General features: G+C 30.9%; 2 protein-coding genes across 4 annotated transcripts in view; both read right to left on the reverse strand.

Annotated features, from left to right (window-relative positions):
- On the reverse strand, window positions 1-2,777 carry LOC124544312 (homeobox protein 2-like). Its single transcript, XM_047122807.1, has one exon. It carries the CDS (start codon window positions 2,694-2,696, stop codon window positions 1,539-1,541), a length of 1,158 nt encoding a protein of 385 aa, XP_046978763.1. The 5' UTR covers window positions 2,697-2,777; the 3' UTR covers window positions 1-1,538.
- A 10,957-nt stretch (window positions 2,778-13,734) lies between these two features.
- LOC124544052 (CD151 antigen-like) overlaps window positions 13,735-24,521 on the reverse strand; it is an 84,964-nt gene continuing 74,177 nt past the window's right edge. For all 3 annotated transcript variants that reach the window (XM_047122446.1, XM_047122448.1, XM_047122447.1), the window contains 5 exons: window positions 24,168-24,410; window positions 20,887-21,078; window positions 19,098-19,271; window positions 15,039-15,188; window positions 13,735-14,190 (listed from right to left, as the gene is read on the reverse strand). In XM_047122446.1, coding sequence (XP_046978402.1) covers window positions 14,047-14,190; window positions 15,039-15,188; window positions 19,098-19,271; window positions 20,887-21,078; window positions 24,168-24,308 — 801 coding nt within the window. In that variant the 5' untranslated portion in view covers window positions 24,309-24,410 and the 3' untranslated portion in view covers window positions 13,735-14,046. The remainder of the gene's footprint in view (window positions 14,191-15,038; window positions 15,189-19,097; window positions 19,272-20,886; window positions 21,079-24,167; window positions 24,411-24,521) is intronic.

Here is a 24,521-nt window from a genome sequence, read left to right on the forward strand (position 1 = left end):
TGAGCTTTAAATATTTTTTTTATTTTGCTATGCTTTTTGCAACCTTCTGTTAAACTATAAAAAACGAATATAATATTACATTATGTCATAGCTATATAATATCCTGTTTATGATGCCCACAAAAAGAAGTATCACAACACGTTATAATTCTTGCCAATTATAACCATATGTACGATACTGTGTATTTAATACGAAATGCAAGTCACTATGTTTTGTGCTTAGTCAGAATTGGAGTTACACTGTAAAACGGTATTAATCTGGCAAAACGCACTGCCCATTTACCTTTACATAACCCGTTGGGCACTGACCACCATCAAATGCTGATTTACTTTGAACTGTTACATTATTAAGTTTGTTTTCTGTCGCACCTTCTAAATCACTTGCTTTCCCAACGCTTTGTATAACGGTTTTATTTGTTGAAAGCTTGAAGTCGATCGTAGAATTTGCTAGACCGTTTGAATTTACTGGGAATATATCTAAAGGTTTGACCTTGATTTTATCCTCGTTATCATTACTGTTGCTCGAATTGACTTCACTTGGAGGTAACTCACTTGTATTGTTTTGATTCGACTTCTCAGACATATTTCGCAATGCTTGAAGATCAATATTCGTATTTTCTAATTGAATACTAGGAGACAATAAGGTAAAATTATTGTCTTTTTCTATAGACGATTTTATTAACTTTTTATTCGATGACGAAATTGTCTGAGGCACTCCTGTTTTCTCAATGTTTATTAATTTATTTTCCTCGTTAGGACTTGAACTTCTTGTCTTCACAATAACTGTTTCAGTTCGAGTTACTTGCGACACAACAACTTCTTGACTGACAATATTATTTACTGTCAATAAAACCAGGAAAATATGCAAATTCAACATGATGTAATGGTTTCCTTGAATCACTAGATCAATTAATAAAGTTATATGTAATATTTTGTAATGTTCTAAATAAACATTTTTTATATAAAATGTCTTTGTTTGAAAACTGTTGGATGTGTAATAACCAAGTAATCTCCGTCTTATGCAGTTAATGCTACGCTTTTTGTATCCATGAAGAAATAATATTTATAATGATGTCGTGATAAACATATGGGGGAAATCCTATTGTGACGAGGTTTAAATTATTTATTCGGCCTTGCTTCCAAGTAGTTTGAAATTTAAATGCAGTACCTGACACGGCAAATAAATGTAATTGTTCCTATCTGCCTGTACATATTATAATATATAGTGCAATATATATTATTGCGTAAAACTATACGTAGGTACATATTTACTAAAATATTTTTAATAGAAAAAATAGTAATATAAATAAATATAATATTTCCAAATGTAATAAAAGTTGCTAATATTCTTCACTATGTATACAAATCTGTTTAGTAAAGGCGGAGCAGAATATTAATTACAAACTAGTTTATAAATAACATAACACTCATCTTGTGGTTTATCATATTATTATAAAAAAAAATATAAAAATGTTCTAAGCTATATATCAAATTTCTAGTTTTAATGAAAAGCAATATAAATCGAATATTTGTACTGCCTTAGTCTTTGATCCTGATGTCTAATTCAAAATCTTCTTCTTCTTTATCCTTATCAGTTTCTCTCTTGGGCGCTGTAACATTTTTATCTTTAATGTTATCATCAGGCAAAAGAGGTATAAACAATGGAGCATCATTGTCCGGTGACTTCGTTGTCACGGTTGGTGCGACGGTAAAGCTTGGGTTTTTGGTTGAAAATTCCGTGCTTGGCTGATTATTTAAATAGCTGCCATCTGAATTTCCATTATTATTATTATTGTTACCATAATTATTGTTTTGCTGATCCTTGTCGTATATGTTTGATTGATTAGGAGTACCGTTGTTTTCATTTCCATTTCCGTAATTATTATTATTATTATTTTGCTGATCTTTGTCATATATATTTGGTCGATTAGGTCTCCCGTTGTTATTATTCCCATTTCCATAATGATTATTGTTAATATTTTGCTGTTCTTTGTCGTATAGGTTTGGTCGATTAGGTCTATCATTGTTAATATTTCCATTACCGTAATCATTGTTGTTATTTTGCTGATTATTATCATACAGGTTCGGTTGATTAGGTCTACCGTTATTATTATTCCCTGGATTTATATTTGGATTATATCCGTAATTGTTATTACCATTGTTATAGTGATTGAAATTATTATTGCCATTATTCTGTGGAGGATATTGAGGTCTTCCATAATTCAAATATCCTTCGTTCGGACGATTTGTGTGCTTATTTGGTTTGTTTCCATTATGTCCATGATTATTGGGGTACCCTTGATTAAAATTATTATAGTTACCGTTGTTGTTAAAGTTTTCATTTCCTTGATGTGGTCTTCCTTGTGGATGGGGCCTATAATCATTGTATCCTGGGCCGTAACCTCCGTTGTTATTGAAGGGAGGTCTTTGTTGATGTGGAGGTGGCCTATGATTGCCAGGAGGCCGATAGTGTTCGTTCGGATTAGTTTCACTTTCAACGACCACTATGATGGTCTCTTGAGGTGCCTTCTTAGGTTGTTCTTCGCGATTTAAATGAAGTCCTTGAGCGATGCCACCAATGATACCACCAGCAACATTATGTAATTTTGAATGTGCTGACGATATTATACTACCCAAATCAATGTTTGCGTTGCACGCAGATATAGCAACGAAAAAAATTAACAGTTTTGTTTCCATAATACACAATTAGAACAATACACAAATGCAAACACGCAGCTATTCCGTGTGTTACGAGAAGCGACTGACCGCACGGTCAACTGACACAACTCATCTTCAACGTTCGTATTCATACCTATAACAAAACCTGTTCGAATCCGTATTCGAGATTTTGTTTTTAGTAGTCATTAAATTAAAGATAAAAAGGCAATTTTTGTATTTAATGATGAAATTATCTTATGTGTTAAGTTACTAAATGAAAATATATTCGATACATTAAATAATATTTAAATACTACACGTAGTTTAATGGAGATGCCGTTTATGTTTTTTGTAATCGTTAATAAAATTGTGTTTAATAAACCTCACTTACTCGATTTATTTCTTATTCCGTAATTAAAAAAAAACGATAATATTATTAATTTAAAAATAATGGACTTTCGATGGATGTATTTGTTTTGTCATTAATGTTCCATAATAAAGTTGGCACGGATATAGAAGACGTAGTATTTATCATATTTAGTATTATTAAGTTCAATTCTCAAGTCAACTTAATTGGCTTACTCGTATTTTCAAATTTCGTTTAACAATTTGGCAACTGTACTCGTTTTTGTTCTAGATTATTTTTTAAAGTAGACGGCGGTATGACTAATAGATGTGTTTGGCTTTTAATTGGTGGCACTCGAGCGACGTTGCAAATCTCTTGTCCTTAGTGATGGAAGTTTCCATTTAAATATATTTTTTTATCACGTATTGTCTAATAAATCCTCGTTTATAACAATAGGTGTCATATCTAGATTTTTTAAAGGCTTATTATTTATTAGCACAATTATTCCTCTTATATATAAAACTATACATGGAATTATAAAATAATATTTCACCAAGTTTATAAGCACCTTCGCTGACATCAGTAATGTGTATACATTAACGGGCAACGAAAATAATTGGCCTCCTAAATTACAAAATATTAGCTACTAGTTGAGCCTGCGGCTTTACGCTCGAGAAATTTACCTTAATAGAACACAAACTGTTCCCCTATTTTAACCCCTCGAGGGGTTTAAAAGAGTAGATTATGTCTTTCATCAGTTCAGCGCTTTCAGGGTGAAGAGATAACAGAGGTACTTTCGAATTTATAATACATATTAGCATAAGTAGTGAGTTAGTTACGTGAGAAACAAAAACTAACAAATAAGGAATTAAAGTTTCTAAGATTACGGATCAAGTTTTTTATTACTTCTTGTTTTTAGTCTGTATTCACTGAAGAAATTAGCAGAAAATATAAATAATTAATAGATTAAAAAACTTTACTCATGTCAGATTGTTAAGACAAAGTTTATTAGTAGGTATGACGATTAATCTACATTTATATTAGAAAGAGGTAGGTACAATTTGTTTTAATATTTAATTTTTTTTTCTATATAAAAGTAAATTTTGGAAGTATTTATCGAAGTCAAAGTCAAAAATATTTATTCAATATGGAAGTGTATCATTTTTTATTCATTGCCAAAATTTTAAAACGGGTTCGGAAATTAACAGATCTCAAATCAAAATCTCAAAGTGAACAACTGAAACAGTTCCAAAAGTCACCATCTACAAATTCTATTCACCATTACAAAATTATATTTATATAATTGATTCGAAAATATGCATATTATTAGGTCAGCTAGTAATTTTTTTATTTAATTCATTCATCCTAATTAATAATCTACACTCGGGTGAAGCTAGAACGGACATAATCGCTAATATTTATATGATTACGTTTTCTGTCTCAAAAAGATGGAATGTTATCTTTTTCGTAAAACGGGGTAAATTGTAAATAAAGAAGTAATGTCAATGACCACGATTGAGTATTAAGCAATGGAGAATTCTAAAAAGAATACCCATATTTCCTATTTAATAGCGGCTTGTAATACTTTTTCCAATACCTAATTGGATTCGAATATTGATCCACTTTGCTGTTCCACTTTCAAGACTTTTTGTTTTTGCTAACCATCTGGCATTTGTTGCGATTAGGTACTTCACGTGTACTTACCGCTGGTAAATTGGTTGGGGTTTTAAGTAAACAAATAATTACAGCATGTCCACATTTTAATAAATTAGGTAAATTATTTTTCTACGTAAGTAATTACCATACTCGATCGATTACGGGCTTATAATTTGACTATATTTTTTCTTAGGAAATACGCATTCTTGTATTATACCACAAAATATGGGTGTGTGACCATCTCCTTCCAGAGACCTCTTGCTACGTTCTAAAGATGGCGTTTATCATGTACGGCAGCAAAAGGTTTCTGCCTGTATATGAGTATGTAATAGATTTGTGGAGCCCGTACAGCGCTTTCTAGAGTGTTATAGATAACGCCCTAGACCACGGGTGCATCACACTTAAAGGCACTAAAGCAGCTGGTACGCACCTTCGTCAGCTTAAACGTCAGCGCGCTGCTATTCATCTCTACTCAGCACCTCATACGAGACCGGATCCACTGCCGCTAGACCAGCTTAAAAGGGAACCGTCCCGAACGGATGAGAACCTGTTGTGACACCTCCTGACCCCTTTACAATAGAGAATGAAAGTTTATTTGTGAAAACCGTTCAAGTACATGATACAAGAAAAATAATACACAAAATAAAACTGTAAACGTAAATTACTCCTGTATATTTAGTAAAAATTATAACAACGGATCAAATATTGGCAACCATCAATTTATGAAACAAGCATGAAAAAATATAATTCGCTGAAATTCGACTTCAACTGATAAGACTAATTATAAGACAATTCCTAGTACTTTGTAAAATCCCTGTTTTGCGGAAATTGGGCCAAAATAACAATGCAGGAAAATCATCACAATCCGCTTATGACACATACTTCCATATCCTAAATTTATTACTCGTATAAATTATTATATTTTAAGACTTAATACAAAAAATATGAAATAGTTTTTATAACAAGGAAAATCACATAAAAATTGTACGAGTATTATAATTTTAAAGAAAATCTTACATAGTAAGTTATAAGTAGTACCCGACATAAAATAATCGGGGGGCCACTGTTTTCCATGACGCGGGGATTTTATTATTTGTAATTGTAAGCTATTTCCTTGAGTAATTAAAAAAGAACTTCTACTCAGAAGTTATTATAAAAAGTATGTGAGGAATAAATTATTATATTTTTTTAGTAAGCTCTTTTTTATATTTGTTAAATAACAAAACATGGTTAATTGGCGTTAAATAAATAAAACGTTACGCAAAATACTTTGTTTTTTTTTTAATTATTTAAGTTACATAGCCGTAATAAATACTCTTATTAATTAACTGTTATAAATAAAATCAGATAAGATTTAGAACGAGTTAATCTACAATATTATGAGTTTTCTAAACTCTGTTTATGATATTAATTTATTATTGATTTATAAATATAAGCTTTTTCAAATATTCGTAATTAAAAGTATACGTAATACTGGTGAAAATCTATGATATTCTTCTACTAAGGCTAATATATTTATTAATATTATTATCGTTGTTAAGGTTAATTTAATCTTATTTCCTAATTAATTCTTCATAAGTTAAAATTCTATAGCGTTACTCATCCGACATTTCTCAGTGTGTTCAACTAACGACTTAATACGTAGCTATATACAGGAAAACCTGTTACAAACTCGTGTTGTATATCTTAGTCATGAGTTAATATAATTTTTTAATCACTCGATCAACATACTTTGATTGTTTTGTTTAAGTATGTAATACTATTTTCTGCATTTAATAAATTATAAACAGGTGTAATAATTATACCCTTGTACAAAACATATAAATGACTAAAAGGTTTACAAGTCATAGTAGTACTTAACAATGTATCATCATTCATTCATTCATTATCTTCAGCCTGATTTTGTCCACTGATGGACATAGGCCTCTCCAAGTGCACGCCACTGTGGTCTTTCTCCGGCTATTCGCATCTAGCTCCTGCCTGCCGTCTTGCGTAAATCGTCATTCCACAGTGTCTGAAGACGGCCTACACTACGTTTGCCGAGACGCGGTTTCCCCAACAGTTATCGGTAATAATGTCTAGTCACTGACTAATTACTAATACTTATATATTATATAACATTATATAATTTTGTCTATGTGATAAATCTCATTGTCTTTGATTGGGTATATATGGAGGCAACTGATAAAAAAATTAGTAGGTAAGGTAAGGTGAATAAGCAAGTACATGAGACAAAATTGAATAGTGATAACAAAACAAATACAAAATATGTAAATGTAGTAAACAAATACGATATATAAAACGAGTAAGTTTAACGCCTTAGAGTCTATAATGACCTGGGGGCTAATTCTACTATAGCCGATTCCAACGGAAGGAGGAAAAAAAGGTAAACATACCTTAAATTTGCGTATTTCGTGCAATTTGCTTATGAATTGGCAATATTGTGCACTATTAAGATATTATGATTAATATATATTTGTTTATATTACAACAATATTGCACTTGACCACTTATTTCAACTTTAATTTTACCTCAAAAATACCGATAACAGTTTCGTCAATGTTCAATACGCCCTTTTTCGCAAACCCATATTGAATATCATAGATTTATCATAAAAGCTCTCGGCCAATGATATCGCGTCAATTTGCTCATATATTATTTATTTGGTCTTTTACCTGTTATGATTGGAATAAAGTATAATTTATAACGGTTATAATACGTCTACGATAACAGAAAAATAAACCTCAACTCAATAGTAACTGAGGGTTAATTCTACTGATTTATATCGGTTATTGTATTATTTAGATCATATTCCGAACTGCAACTGAAATGTTGCGTTAGTAGAATTAAGAAAAACGGCTGGACGACTGATTATATTTCGATTTTATTAAGATAAAATGATATTTTGTTAGTAGAATCAGCATCCTGAAGAGGAAAAACTGACCGCTGAGAATGTTTTTTTTTTTAGTAAACAAAAAATACAGAGACCACCGGCTGATTTGGGTTCAAGCAACACAGTTTAAAAAAAATTGGTAGAATGAGTTAGGTACATAATAAATTTAATAAATCTATACTTATAATAAAATTGGCGTGTCTGTTTTTAATATTAAAACAGTCCTTTTTTACTCAAAGCATACGTATATACGGTACATATACTAAAATAACATTTTTTACAATATTTGTCTGTCTCTCTTTTTGTTTGTTGCGGCTATTATCTGGAACGGCTGGACTGATTTTGACGGGACATTCACGTGCAGATAACTGATATAATAAGGATTAACGTAGGCTACAATAATATTTTATTTTGTTAAATTCAAACGCGTACACACAGCTCATAACAAATATTATGACATTATTGTAAAATCATATTCCATCCATCTTATGTTATTTAGTAGAGCGTTAAAGTATGCTTTAACTCTCAGTACTAAGCAATCAGTTGACTCGTCAGCTATATACCCGACACGTTCATCGAAAAGTACCTTGGAATCAATAAAAACAAATACAATGCAATCGTTGATTATATTGTCTCCATAAATTACTTTGCCATTCAATTTGTATTGTAATAAAATCAATAGTCAATCATTTTCTAGTGAACCTTGTAACGTTGAATTCTTACAAGTTTAGGATTAAGGTTTTTGCTAACAATATACACATAGACAATTAAGACAACCATTTAATAAAAACGTTGTCTGTTTAAAAACTAAAATGATATCGTTTATATGAATATGTAATAATAATGGTCCCAAATGCGAACCTTGTGGGAGTCCGGATGGAACAGGAATAAAATGTAAGCAGAAGCCTTCCTGGCGTCTGTTAGACAGGATTTAATTTAACTCATGTACATCGATCTTAATTTTTAGAGAATATCCTTCTCAATTGAGAAATTGTGCTTAAAACTTGACAAAACAATGCACGCAGCGACCTCCCTGTAGCCGTACATCGTGTTTTGGACCAAGTCAATAAATGGTTTAAATATACTTTAAGGAATGCATCGTTTATTTATAGCATGGATTTGTGGCATCCGCATGGCAGAGTTTATTTGTTTATAATATGAACAATTCCTTGAGATCTGCAATCTACTTCAGAGGCCTGAAGGCCTTCCATCAGGTGAGCCTCCTACTAAAAAAGGAAACCGTTGTTGGGATGAGGATTTTGTAAATGTAGTTAAATATGTCCTCGTTATATTCTGTAGCAGTTACATAATTGATCATGAGATTATAGTCGACTTATATCTTAGCACATGTGAGTTAAATATTCCATATATTTAATTACCTACTTATGTAATTAATGGAAAAGAGCAATTACCGAGTAAGCCACCAGTCACCTCGGCAGAATCTACATTCCGAACAAGTAACCGTTAGCTACTTAATATTTACATTCATCTTGTAAAATGAAGATTTAGTTTTATTTAAAAGAGCTTAATACTCGATTTGAGTTGTTATAAAATAGTTTCTTAAAATACCTTTTCTTGTTCACGCGAAAATATTAGTCTTTAGTTAAGTAAGTTAGCGAGTTTATTGAGGTAAATTCACTGAAGAAGCATACCATGAAATTTGGCAATAAAATGGTTGGTTAAATCATTCTTAAATTATTATTTTAGAAATAAATTATGTCATTATTATTATCAGAATTAAGTTTCGTTTATCTGTTCAAACAAAGTCTGCGGTTTAGCCTGAAATATTTGGAGGATAGACGAAATAATGCGTTTTATCGATTTGAATTATATATTCATTGTATTATAAGCTAAATTTCTGTAAAATATTTACGTATTTAGAAATTGTGTTCTATAATGTATATTGTTTAAAGAAAATTAAATTGGCAACATACAACCAGTTCCTTACTGAACCTGTTTTTTCGTTTACGGAAATGTTATAAACAGGTTATTTCAACGGTTTTTTGTTTACGAATAAGCCATAATTGCTCTTCAGGTCCTTTTAAGCAAACTAGGGTGAGAACTAACTCGTTTTTTGAATGAAGTATTTATAATTCTACGTCATTGTATTTCATCTTCGTGAGATTCTTCGCCCTTTTTAGCAACGAAATCCAGTTTTAGTGTCTCATCTCATCAGCTCTTATAGTATTTTTACAGATTTTGTGAAATATTATCTTCTATGTGTATCGAAATATGATAAAATTGGAGGACTTTGTAATACATATTAAAATAACCGCTTTTTACTAAATGCTTATGTATACACGGCAATAATATATTTTTTTTTTAATCTGTGTATATGTATGTTCCGGATAATCTGTAGAACGATTGGACCGATTTTGGTGGGTCTCATACACCAGTATGAGACGATGTAATAAGGAGTAACTTAGGCTACTTTTATTTTAGAATTATATATACAATCAGTATCAGCTGTGCCCGCGCATGTAGTTTAATAATATTATCGAATATGATGATAATGAGTGCAGTAATCAAAATTTCAATTACCTTTAGAAATTTGAAATAGTCATTTGATAAAGATTTAAGTGTATTTTACTAAGATCCTAATAAACGAAAATTTGATAATTAATGACAACGGTGTGTCTCAAATAGGATCTTCCAATGTAGCATCAAACTCTGGGTTGAAGTCAAAATTAGTTTTATTAAATAAACCACCAGTTCTAAATAACAATTCGATAAAAATAACAAATGATCAGATTTTTACTGCTTTTTTCCCACAAATGAATTCTGTGTAATAAGAGTCATTATTGTTAATGTATTATTTTGTTTAAGAATAATACTTAAAAGCTGTTAGAACTGAGAATATATTTTTATTTATAATTTAATCGATAAAAAGTTTTTTATATTTTATAATTAATTATATAAACTATTATTTTAGAGCGGAATAATCCCTCACTTACTTTAATTATATGCGCAAGAACTTATAAATCTAATACGATCTAAATAGCTAATGTTGTAAACATAACATAACCGTATGATAAATCAATACAAAGCACGTTTTAGCAAAATATGTAAATGATTTAAAAGATAGCCGTTTAGTGACCTTTTGTAAATAATGTATTCATTTATGTCCAAATAGCTGTGATACTTAAGAAAATAACTCAATAACACTAATAAAAAACCTGTATTTTAATTTGCAATTTCAAAAGTGATGTTTCTTACAGGGTCGCATAATATTTGGTATTAGCGATATGTATGATATAAAATGTTTTAAAAAAATTATAACAGGTTCGTATCATGTTAAGATTATTAGGAATGTATGAAATCATTAAAAAATATTTAAATTGTCTATTGCTTAATCTCATTGTATCGGAATCTATGCTGAATAACTTCTTATCTGTGCCCGTGTCGCAATCTATTTGGGGGGTGCAGCGTGTCTTTTCTGATCTTTGGATTATCTTCTTTTATACGTCATCTGATCGTTCACATACGCAATCACACATACCATCCATGTCTTGTTCCTCGCTATCTACGGTCATGCTCATTATAATAATAATAAAACTTTTTATTTCAGGACTAGCCCATATAGTGTTAGTAAAACGTTTTTCTTTACTTTACAAATTTTAAAATACAAAACAATAGTATATAATTAAATTTTTTTAGATAATAATATTTATCAATAATAATTTTAAAATTTAATTTTATTTCAATAATCTTACAGTACTTCTCTCTGCGCTCACATATCCATACCATCTGAAACGGTTTCCTTTTTCCGTTATCATGTACATACTTGTTTCTTATTCTATCATTTTTTTAATCCAATCTAACATCTCAACATCCTCATCTCTGCTACATGCAATTTCATTTAATCCTTCTTCTTCAAGGCCCAGCATTCCGAGCCATACATGTCGCTTTACCAGACAATACATGAGAATCTATGCTGATTACATTTTTTTAATAATTACTTATGTAGTAAAATAAATGGCTATAGACATCTTATTTAATAGTAATAATAATGGAGTGTAATTTTATCTAAAGTAGTATTTAGTGCAACCAAAATGTGGATCAAACATTTTTTTTTCTTTTAATATTTTAGTAGAAATTATTTACTTACGTCAAACTTAAGTTCATATGTTTTATAATCTGTTCAATAGAATAAGGGATATAAGAAATAATAATTGCAAAATAGGTTTAATTAACTTTATTCTTATAAATTAGTAAGGCACACATTAGCTTTGGTTATAATATTACAATAGTTTTTAGTGACTTATACGACTATATTTTACATAATGATATATTTAACACTAGTTACATAAAATTTCTTCTTTATACTATAATAAATAATTGTTATAAGCACATTTATGTAATCCTTTTCAATAAATTTGTACAATTAAAAATTAGGTAATTATTATATTTGTACCTTTGCACAAATACTTTGTACAAATTTATTCGAAACTTACTGAAAACGTATCACCCAGTTATACAAACTTGGGTTATCGATATAAGCGTATTAAAGCGACGTCGAGATACGTAAATTTTGGCAAATTACTAAGATTTACAATATACGAAATAAAAAAAAAATGCAACACGTCGCTGTTTTAAAAAAAAAAATACAATTTATTGTAATAGACTTTTATCTAACCAATTAATAAACCCGCTTTAATTTTATTTATATTTATTTTTTTGCATTTAAGTTTTATTTTGTAAGTTTCAGGCGTATATATTTGGTATGTTACATTTATTCTTTGTTTTAATAGTGTGTGATGTACAGTTTTAATTAAAATTTTCTCCAAATATGTAAAGAAAAGTTTAATCCTTATTTATCTACAGAACTTAAAATTGCAAAACCAATAAAATGAAATATAATAACAATAATTGACAAAGTTGTTATATGACAGACCTGGTTTAGGTAAAAGTAGAAAAATAAGTTAACTTGTTGTGTTAAATTAAAATCACTTACAGTATCAATATTAAGCAGAATACAGGCTGTAAGTACTTTTTGTAACTTTTCTTAAAATAATTTCATAATTTTGCTTGTTACATGATAATCATCAAAGAGATATTTGTACAGCGTTTAAGAAACGAGTTTTCTCGCGAATGATATTTATTGTTTTAAGAAATTATTCGCATTGCTTTATCAGTGTACATAAAAAAATATTGGTTTGACTTTGTACTTAGAACTTAATCCACATAGAATTATGAATTTAAATGTTATATATAGACATTAGAGATTTTATTTGTTTTTTTTACATTGATAATAAATATTATTACGTGCGCGAAGCGTCACTAGGCGTTCATAAGACCTTAAGTAAAATAGAGCATTATTCATGTACACCCAGATAATGTAATATTTATATCAAATGATATTACTTTTAAATAAAGTTAAATTCCAAAAAGGAACATAAAAATAATGCCAAACTAAAATATAGTTCTGAATGTATATTCTAATCTTTTTTTTAAATTATGTTGTTTTTTTTAATTTATTATTTTATTATACATATTTCGATGTAATTTAATTTATACATAAATAATGGCTTAAATTTCGTTAACAAATATAGCACCTTTATTTTTAAAATAACGCGATACAAATTACGTGTAAAATATATATACACCTATAAGTTATAAAATATTACATTTTTTTATAGTTTTTTCCAAAGTGCAAATATACTTTAAAATAGGCAAAGATAAAAAAAAATATAACCAATGATCATATTATTATATGTTGCCAGTTGTTTAAAAATGTTTTTTTTTTTTTAGAAATACAATTATTTTATTATTATAGTCATAATAATTTATATCACGTTTAAAATAACATTACAAATTGCACGCTTAACACAATAATATAAATTCGGTCTTGGTGTCTAAAACTACTAACTAGATACGAACTTTTTTTTTTAATTCTAAGACAGTGTAGCACTGATGAACACACATGCAGGTCTATCTACATATCGGATACCATGTGGAGATACTACAGACTTTTCATAATTTTCTGTAATTTTTTTATATTATTTAGTGTTGATTTCTAAGAGATTTCTTTATTATCAACATAATAAATATGTATATAAATAAGTAACGCAGCCTTAATTTAAAATTAATAAAACAAAAATAATCCATATAATATAATATGTCTACCTCATATAATTAACAAAACATAACTTTGCAATAATAATTTGGTTATGTGAAAATTATATTAAATATATAATAATCTATTCATATTACAAATATTTGTTCAAATTAAATAACTTTACAAATTTTTAAAAGATTTTCTGTTTAAATGCTGACATTATCGCTGATCGTCGATATTGGAATCTTTTCCTCCTTGTCGGGGTTCGAATGTAACGGACAAGGCGCGCGTTTGAGAGATCTCTTAACTTGAGTTCGTTTGGCGATCTTTGGGGGTCTCTGCGGTTGCCTCGCCAACGGTGCCTTGGTTAAGTCACCCACGGAAGCTGACTTGTCGATAACCTTGCACTTATTGGGAGGCGCAGGGTTAGGCCGGGGTCAGTCGATCACGTGTTTTATCTTCACGTACAGCACGCACGAGAAGAAAAACCCGAATATGGGTATGACAGACATCCCGACGCCCACTGCTGCTAGTATTATTAGGTTGTCTCGTATGTGGTTTGTAAATTGAAGCATACATCCCTGGAAAATATAAACGACAATTTGCTTAGTTTGTAAACATATTATTTGAAAAAATACGATAAACTTAATTTATATATATAACCTTAAATGAAATGTCTCGTACACATAAAAGTTCATGAACGAATTAGTGAATGATACTTGTTTTTTTTTTAATAATATTAAATATTACTAGTACCGACTATGTTTTACTAAATCAATTTAATCAGGCTTATATTGTATACAGCCTGTTGTGTTTTCAATTAGTTGGGAGTATATATTAGAATTTATGAGTAATACAATATAGAAAATATATTCGGTGGCCTGAATTTACTTCTCGAGTCATTCGTTCACATAACACGGTAAAAAATAAGATAATAACACTATTGTGACTGCTATATTGCTAATATATATAAACTCGCAACTCCAGATATGCTACTGTCTGAAAGTCCGAACCCACCGCATTTGTTCACAAAATAATAATTTTATTTAGATGGTTCGGTAAGTGGTGAGACGGGGGACTATTGACTACGAGCAGTGATGCCAACTTCTGCAAATATTTCCCAATCGGGCCAACTTTGTATTCCCCTAAGTATGGCTATATTAAACACACCTAAAGTTTTCATGTTTGTGTGCACATTGTCAGAGAGGAAATTACCAATGTAAGTGTAACAATTTTAACCTGTAAATCTTTATTCGTAACTCTTTTCTTAAATTTTTTGCTTCCGCCTATTTTTCGATTCTTTTATCTCTTATCACACAATTTATTAATGCTTTTCCCGTCAAAATCCCTCTAAATGTTCATACATTTAGAGGGATTTTGACGGGGCTCATGCCCCTGGGCAGGTAGGCACTGTGGTGGCGCGACTCACGTCGTAGTAGATGTTGGAGGGGTGGTCGCGTGCGCCGCAGCGCGCGCGCACGCTGCGGCAGCACGAGTCGGGCACGAGCAGGCGCGGGTCGTGCTCGTGCCACGCGCTACGTCGCCAGTCCGAGTAGCGCAGCGCGCCGCAGCACTTGAACTGCGAGACACGTGCAAACTCAAAACTCAAACTCAAATAACTTTATTCAATATAGAAGCATTACACTTTCTTATTGATGGTTAATTAAAACACTACCACCGGTTCGGAAAAGAAAATACCCTGACCTGAGAAGAACCGGCGAAAGAAACTCAGCGGTTTTTTTTTTATTTTTTTTATTTGTCTCATATATTATTTAAACAATTTAATATGAGATGAAATAGCCAGGAGGCGATCGTTTCATTCCCAAGGTGTGCTATCGATCATAAACTCATTAATTGTATAGTAACCTTTTGCACACAAGCGTTCCTTAATAATTTTCTTAAATTTGGCAACAGAGGCATTTTGAACGCTTTCTGGGATCCTGTTGTAAAACCGTATACATTGCCCCACAAAGGAGTTACTGACTCTATGTAGTCGAGTAACAGGAGTAACAAGTTTGTGTTTGTTCCTTGTACCAATGCTATGAGTATCACATTTTCTCATGAAATCATTAATATTTTTTCGTACATACATAACATTGCAGAATATATATTGAGAAGCAACAGTCAATATCTTGATTTCTCTAAATTTATTCCTTAACGATTCTTTAGCTCCTAGGTTATAGATTGCGCGAATAGCCCTCTTCTGTAGCACAAATATAGTATGGATAGCGGCTGCGTTGCCCCACAGCATAATACCGTATGACATTATACTGTGAAAGTAACTGAAATATACTAAGCGAGCCGTATCAACATCGGTACATAATCTAATCTTTTTGACCGCGAATGCCGCAGAACTCAGTCTACTCGCCAATCCGTTAATATGGGGGCCCCATTGCAACTTGGCATCAACAGTAAGGCCAAGAAACTCAGCAGAATCAATTGGATCTATAGATTCCCCGTTAATGAGTACATCGGCTTTTACATTATGTACATTTGGTGTACTAAATTTCACAATTTTTGTTTTATTATTATTAAGCCTAAGATTGTTTACGCTAAACCAATGTACTATATCAGCTATAGCATTGTTTACGTCGTCGTACTGTACCTGTTTTCTATTAATTTTAAAAACTAAGGAGGTATCATCAGCAAACAATACTATATCATGTTTGTTCCCAACAAGAAAGGGCAAGTCATTTATATATGTGAGAAACAGAAAAGGTCCAAGAATTGATCCCTGAGGGACCCCCATACCAACTGAGACCCCAGGAGACCTATTTCCTTTAACGTCAACCCTCTGAATTCTATTGTTAAGATAAGAAGTCAGAAGGTCAAGCGCACATTCTCTAATTCCATAGTGATAAAGTTTCCTGACCAGAGTCTCATGTTGAACACAATCAAAGGCTTTGGATAAGTCACAGTAAACCCCTAAGGCATCCCGTGACTATTCCCAGGCTTCATAGATATTCTTAATAAGCTCGATACCAGCGTCTGTTGTCGAGCGACCCCTCGTGAATCCAAATTGTTTACTATGAAGCAGATTATGTTTGTTAAAATGTTCTAATAATTGATTTAGAATAATTTTCTCAAATATTTTGCTCAGGGTAGGTAGAATCGAAATTGGCCTATAGTTATTGGGGTCTGAAGAACTACCAGATTTAAATATTGGAATAACTTTACTATGTTTCATCAGGTCAGGAAATATACCACGTTGGACACAACTATTAAATATTAAAGCAAGAAAAGGTGCAATTACATCAATAATCAAATTTATCACCTTTAGAGAAATACCCCATAAATCAGCCGCTTTCTTGATGTCTAGTGACTTAAAGGCGCGTATTATGTCGTTGGGGTTTACAAGGGTAAAATTAAAGTTAGATTTACAAGCTCTTACATTTTCTTTCATCAATGACTCGGCAACATCTGGAGAAGATATAAGTGACTTAGTTGTCAAAACTGGTATGTCAGCAAAAAATTTTTCAAAAACTGTAGCAACTTCCTTTTGACTATTTACTACTTTATTATTATAATTCAGGCTCAATTCGGAGTTGCAACTGCCAACTCTACCAGTTTCACAATTAATAATTTTCCAAGTCATTTTTATCTTGTTATGAGCATTCTTAATTTTATTTTTTATAGTTAAAGATTTTGCCAAAAAGCACACTTTTTAAATAATTTAGAATAGTTACTTACATAATTGGCAAAAGTGGCATTATGATTGTACGTTCTTTCATTGTAAAGCTCATACATTCGTTGCCTACTTTTATGAATTCCAATAGTCGCCCAATCACTGAATTTTAAAAAGTTTTTTGTATTAACTGTTTTAGAAGTGAATATAGATTTAAAACTGTTTTTAATTAATTTAAATAGATTGTTATATAATACATTGGGATTATCATTGAAATGTATGTGAGGGTGATTAGCCATAATATTACTTCTAAACTTCTCAATACGACTTGCGGTCAAAGGAACAAACATTATCTTTTCAGAAGTACTTATTTTTTTAACATGAAAATTAAATAAGGCTTGTTGTCCACAATGATCTGAACTTAGGTTATTAATAATAATTTTGTTTTGTGGAATATAGGTAGCAAATATGTTATCAATGCAAGTTGCTGTGGAATCTGTTATTCTAGTTGGTTCTAAGAACAGATTTACCAGATTATATGAACTTAACAAAGATCTGAATCTAATACTTGTGGTTGAATTATGCAATAAATTTATATTAAAATCACCAGTAACAATATCTGGATCTAATAATTTCTTTATTAGATCCAGATAATTTAGATAGAACATTGTCCAATATATTTTCAAACAATTCATATAATCCACTAGGGGGCCTGTATACGCATACAACAATGACACGCTCAAGCTCTGCACAGGCTATTTCTATAGTTTGCTCAATAGAAAGGCTCACAATATCTTTACGTTCTTTAAATTTTATATATTTACACAGGAGTATTAAAGAGCCACCACGTATAGCTTTATTTCTACTGAACAGACTAGCAATCTGGTGCCCACTAAAGTTAAAGATAACCTGATAATTTAGAAGCCAATGTTCAGTTAAACACAAAATATCAATGCCATTACAGGTCAAAAATAATTCAATTTCTAAGTCTTTCCCTAACATTCCTTGAATATTTTGGTGCACCAGATTTACAATTTTTTTGTTATTTACTTTCTTATTATTTTTATTGGCTTCTATAGTAACTATTTTTTCACAATTATAGTTAGAATTATTATCGTTGCCAGAGACTACCTCTATTGTCTTAGAACTTAATTTAAATTACTTGGAACATGTTCCAAAATATATGGTCTTAAATTGTTATTATTATACTGCTCAATAGAAGCAGTTGTCTAGTCAACCAAACCATTGGTTGATTTTTTAATAATAAAATATGATAGCAAACTAGCTATCTGTCTCTTATAAAAATTAGATAGGTGACACCTATCACATGTCAATAAACAAGAATTATAATTAATTATGTTATTAATGTCAATTAGTTTTATTTTATTACATATATCATTTTTTGTTACATAATAAGTATTTGAAAGTGCACAACGACGGCATATTAAGGCCGATCATATTTCACAGTAAAAGAGTCGATATGTCCCAGTGGTAAGAACGAGCGCATCTTAACAAAAAATAGACACTTATTGTTATTCTCAATATATGCGGTTTAAAAAACTTTGGAAAATTTTATGGGAATATCATTACACATTAGAAAATCGAACTACATTTTTTTTAATATTTTAATAATACAAATGTACGTTCAATATTGGGCTTATCTATATAATTATAAATAAACTGAAAGGAGGTAATCCCTTCTTGGAAATAGGTCGTATTTTCAGTTTTTATAGACTAATTAATTTGTATGTTATCAATCTACTCAATATTATATCGAATTTAGATTGCTTTACATTTATCTTTTTATTTCATTGTGCTATCAAAAGTATGAACATACAAGCAAGCATCTTTAAAGTCTGGTACCTCAGTCTGCATGCTGTCAACGGCGTTGGTGACGATGGTGTCCAGAGCGTAGTTGGTTATGAAGGTGGTGTTTAGCTCGGCCCGCAACTCGTCTTCGACGGCCACCTCGTAGTAGTACGCGAGGCCGCCCGCACCCGCCTCCAGAATGAACGTGATCAACAGGAAATATGTATACTGAAATAGCACAACATTATATATTTTTTTCGTTATTACAACAACAACAACAGCCTGTAATTTCCCACTGCTGGGCTAAAGGCCTCCTCTCTCTTTGAGGAGAAGGTTTGGAACATATTCCACCACGCTGTTCCAATGCGGGTTGGTGGAATGCACATGTGGCAGAATTTCTATGGAATTTGTCACATGCAGGTTTCCTCACGATGTTTTCCTTCACCACTGAGCACGAGATGAATTATAAAGACAAATTAAGCACATGAAACAGCGGTGCTTGCCTGGGTTTGAACCCGCAATCATCGGTTAAGATGCACGCGTTATAACCACTGGGCCATCTCGACTATATATTTCGTTATTAGTTTATTTATAATAATAATAATAATAAATCTTTATTCATTAAAAAGAGATTGAACAGAGTGGTTTATAGTTTTATAATTGATTTGTACAATTGTATCTTATTTCAATCAGTTGATTGTAGTACTGTACTCCTCGCTAGTTTATAAAATAATCTGTAATAAGGAGTAACAGTCCCATTCCCTTCTTTGGATTTACATTGGCAAGTGCGTTTTTTGAGTTCTTGTAAATTGAATTAAAACTAGTGATTCCTATCAATAGAGAGATGAGATACATTGGTTCAGTCAAGGCAAAAACGATTTTATCTCGCATAATAGATTGGATTTAAATTAAGGAAATTTTCAACGGCCATAAGGATATTGTATAAAAAATATAAAAGCTTATTTTGATGTGTTATTAATATTAATTTATTTTTATTAGAAACATTTCAGTTACAGTCAAGTATCAAAAATTGTATATATTAATCATAGACAAAAAGATTAAGGCATAGACTATTTGACTGGTTTTTAAAATTCATTTTATATTTAGTAGAGGTTGAGGAACCCAGCAAAAGTTGATTTTTAAATTTCTCGTACATATTTGTCATATTTAAATAGCGCACGAAAACGCTACTTGGACAAAATGGCGCTCAATGAGGTCGGTGACGTCACTTGCCTGTTTTAATCTATGGTATATGTAGAAGACGAGCAAGGTTAACAAGCAAGTGACTTCATCATAAGCTCGGCCAATCAGAAGCGTTTTGTGTCACGTGACAAACGTTTAAAAAAAATTGATTTATATTCATTTATTTTTGAAGTTTTATTTTCAACTCTAGTTAATAAATAACCTTTTTTAAACTCATAATATATACTGATTACAATAACTGAGTCTTTATTTTTCGCATTGTCAAATAGCCTATTGTATTACTATTTACTTATTTGATATATTCCCAAAATTACATATAAAATGAACATATATTCGTTTATTAATTGAAAACGCTTTAACTCTGTAATTTTTTTTCAACGTTCATTCTCAAGCATCGCCATCTTAATTTCATATATTTTAACGGATACTTTTTATTGATGATAATTCTTATCTTTTCACTCGAAATAAATATGACGCATTATTAAAGAACGTTGGATCGATATAAAAAATAGATACATTCCGAATATTTATATTTTTATTCGTTGTTATTATTTAGATAAAAGATACGCTTCTAATTATAATTTCGATTGCGATAACAATAATATGTTAATCCACAATCGAGATAAAAAAAAATACTTACACAGAGTAAACTGGTTCTGTTTTCAGTCTTAAGACCGCAGCAGCCGAGGGCGCAAAGCGGTACGCCTAAAGCACCAGCGATTATCAGAAGGTATGCTATCGCGGGGTATGTTGGCGTCGGCAGGAGGGAGACGAATCTGTGCCTAGATGTCACTGTCCAAGCGCCAACTAGTAGAACACCGGCTCCTGCAAACTAGATATTAACAAATAAGTCACTAGTAATCATACCCGGCTTCCCAGGGGTCTACATACAACAACAGCCTGTAAATTCCCACTGCTGGACTAAAGGCCTCCCCTCCCCTTGAGGAGAAGGTTTGGAACATATTCCACCACGCTGTTCCAATGCAGGTTGGTGGAATACACATGTGGCACAATTTCTATGAAATTTGTCACATGCAGGTTTCCTCACGATGTTTTCCTTCACCGCTGAGCACGTGATGAATTATAAAGACAAATTAAGCACATAAATCAGCGGTGCTCGCCTGGGTTTGAACCCGCAATCATCGGTTAAGAGGCACGCGTTCTAACCACTGGGCCATCTCGACTAGTCTACATAAAACATTTATAAATAATTGGTCCTATTGGTTGGCACATTTTATCCTGACAACTTCAACAATCATATATTTCAGTCAATTTAGTCGAAATCTTAACGAATTATACACAACCTTATTTATGAATCACCGCGTCTATTGTTGAAAACGGTAGTTTTTTAGTCTATCGCATCCGAACTGTATGACTTTATTTATAATATGGGTTGAAAATAGAGCATGCAAAAGGTATCGATAAAAGGTATCGATTAAAGCGAGTTCAATCAGCAAATAATAATCTGTTATAGTACGACACAAATTAGATGTAGAATCGGAAAATGCAAGGGAATGAAAATAAAACCGATTACTGCCGATTTACACAACCAATAGAAATAGCTTCCTATCGCGCCATTCGACGCTATTCGTCGCTATAGATTCACGCGTCAGAGAAAGCAAGTGCATTTATATCGAGGCGTCAAATTGATGAATATATTAGGTCATATGATATTACAAGTTATTACGTTTGTGTAAAGATCATATTCGCATGAGAAATAAATATTGATAATTTGGGATAGCGTACTTAATTCGGATGTGATCGGTTTTACGAATTTAGCCGATGCGACATCTAAGTTGTGTCGTACTATACGAAATATTTCATCTGGTATAAGTTAAGATTACATTTACATTACAAAAATTATACTTTCTGACTTGTGTGAACAATTTAATTAATAACTTTAATTACAGTTAACAACAAACAATTTAATTAATAACACTCAGGATTAGTTAGAATATGAATAACATAAATGTTGTTTAAATATTGATTAACGAAATGAAATTATTGTATGTTGATAAGATTAATGTACTCTATTTGAAGTAGGCGAATGCAAGCAATTGAGTGGTATCATTAATATGCTCAAAGTTCATATTTCAACTTCGTTAAATATAACTAAGAATATAAACTATAATATAAATTATCAATTAAAAAAATAAATTTTTAAACATTCAAAAAATATATTTTTTATATTAGGAATTTTAATTTAGTTCTTAAACTGTTTCAGATTTAAAAAACGGTAACCGTTCTATTCCTATCACGCGCGAGGCGTTAATTACTTTAAAACAGACACGTCGGAAATTAGAAATCTTATGTAGGTTAAAAACTATAACAGTAGGCGTGCTACAACATAGGCGATGACATAACTTATCTGTTACACGTAAACACAGTTAAGGTAGTTTTCGTTAAGCCTAGCGATTGTGTAAACTGACAGAAAAATTCCAAACGGAGTATTCAATGTATAATATCACGACCAGTTTTAGTTTTAAATTTAACCGAAATTGCTCGTGACACTAGTTAGAAGCTGCCGCCAATATTTCCCGCGTTAATCGCAGTGTTTTTTTTAGTCTATAACCATTTTAACAAATAGGTTATTAAAAATAAAAATTAGTATTTGGAACTGGTTTGCTAGATCTTGATAAGCGCGTTTAAACAAACAATAAAACGATTCGGCTTTATTCATAACGATATATATCGGTTTAATTGGCTTAAACATGTCGAGATTAAACTTTAATAGTGTTAATTCGGGGCGTGGCGATAGTCGTTGATAAAGTATTAAAATCAATATAAGACAACGGTTACAAGAAAATCCGAGAAGAAATAAAAAAATTGCATGTTAAAATTTTTAATGTTAACATCTAATATAACTCATAGTATCATCTTGATCACAAAACTATTTTTTTTTTATTACAGATTACTTATAACGAGATACATGGCACTAAACCTTATCAGCAATAGATTATACCTGTATCGTTATAATCTTGTTAGTTTTGTGTAAATAGTTTAAGTTTTATTTACACAGCCAATAAAAATAATTGTTATACATTGGCATTACTTATTTGTTTTTTTTTGTTAGTTTTTTATGTATGTATCCAAACTAAATCTCTTTATTAACCTGTGCATTGAACATATATATGAGTTCATCTATTTCTTAATTTCAGTCTATTTCAATCGAAAGAATAAAGGTAAACAAAAGTTAGATTTTGGTATTCCATGTGATTTACTAATAGTTCTGCTATATCAAAACTACATGCAATTATTGATTGATGTATCTTAATTTATGATACAACACTTTTGATGTTATATGACTCAATAAAGGTATAGTAAAATTGTAGTCAATATTTAAAGAGATAAAAAAGCCAGCGCTGCGTCGTTCTGGTAAATGTTATCTGAGATATAGTTAATCGAGTAACTCTCACAGTAAAAGGAGAAAAACAAAATAAATAACTTTGACCTTGAATTTACGTATTACAGTGATATACGGCGAGTATTGTTGCCTAAAAAGGTCCTTTATTTTTTAATATAAATAAATTGTAATATTATTATAACAGTTTCAAGTACCTAGCTTATTAATTATAGCTTTAAGTGTAATGCTGTAAAGCTACATATTAAATGCAATTAAGAATTTGTAATTCAGAACGCAGTAAATAATTTCACTAGTTTCACGAAGCAACTTAACTTTTATTAGATTTCCATCATATTCCAATATAGGAATTTTCACTGAGGTTTATGCATAGAGGTACTGTATTGGTTCTCAAACTAAAACGGTTCTTCATTTTATTATAGAATTGATTAGAAATTAACTTTTTTCGTTTTCTTTTTTATTTAGTTAGCCTTTTTCAATTGATACCGCTTGTCTATTACTTGCCATAGATAATAATTTGGTTATAATATAAATATCATTTAAAAAAAATAGAAACTTACCAAAAATATAACATTGAATATATGCAGAACACACTTTAGGAAATTGACGCTACAACAGTCTGCGTCTCTCGATTTTCTTGGTTTAACTTTTTTCTTCTTAACCAATAATGCACTCGAGTCCTTCTTTTTTTCTTCTGCCATTATATTTTGCAGATTCTGTGGACCTCTGAAGATCTGAACAATTCGTTTTGAAACTCAGCATAAGTGGACACCTTACTTGTCACTTTCGCCCATGAAGATATCCTGAAATAACGAAAAAAAAAGTTATCTTGGTATATAAGTTACAGAAATATATTTAAAAGATCGTCATACTTACTATGTATAATTCGTATGTTATTTTTAAGTAACGAAAGT

The sequence above is a fragment of the Vanessa cardui genome, chromosome 4, assembly GCF_905220365.1.
Source record: "Vanessa cardui chromosome 4, ilVanCard2.1, whole genome shotgun sequence".
In the NCBI taxonomy this organism is placed as follows: Eukaryota; Metazoa; Arthropoda; class Insecta; order Lepidoptera; family Nymphalidae; genus Vanessa; species Vanessa cardui.

Bases quoted from the DNA above. Each gene is read 5' to 3' on its own strand.
- LOC124544312 (XM_047122807.1), bottom strand. From the start codon at position 2,696: ATGGAAACAAAACTGTTAATTTTTTTCGTTGCTATATCTGCGTGCAAC.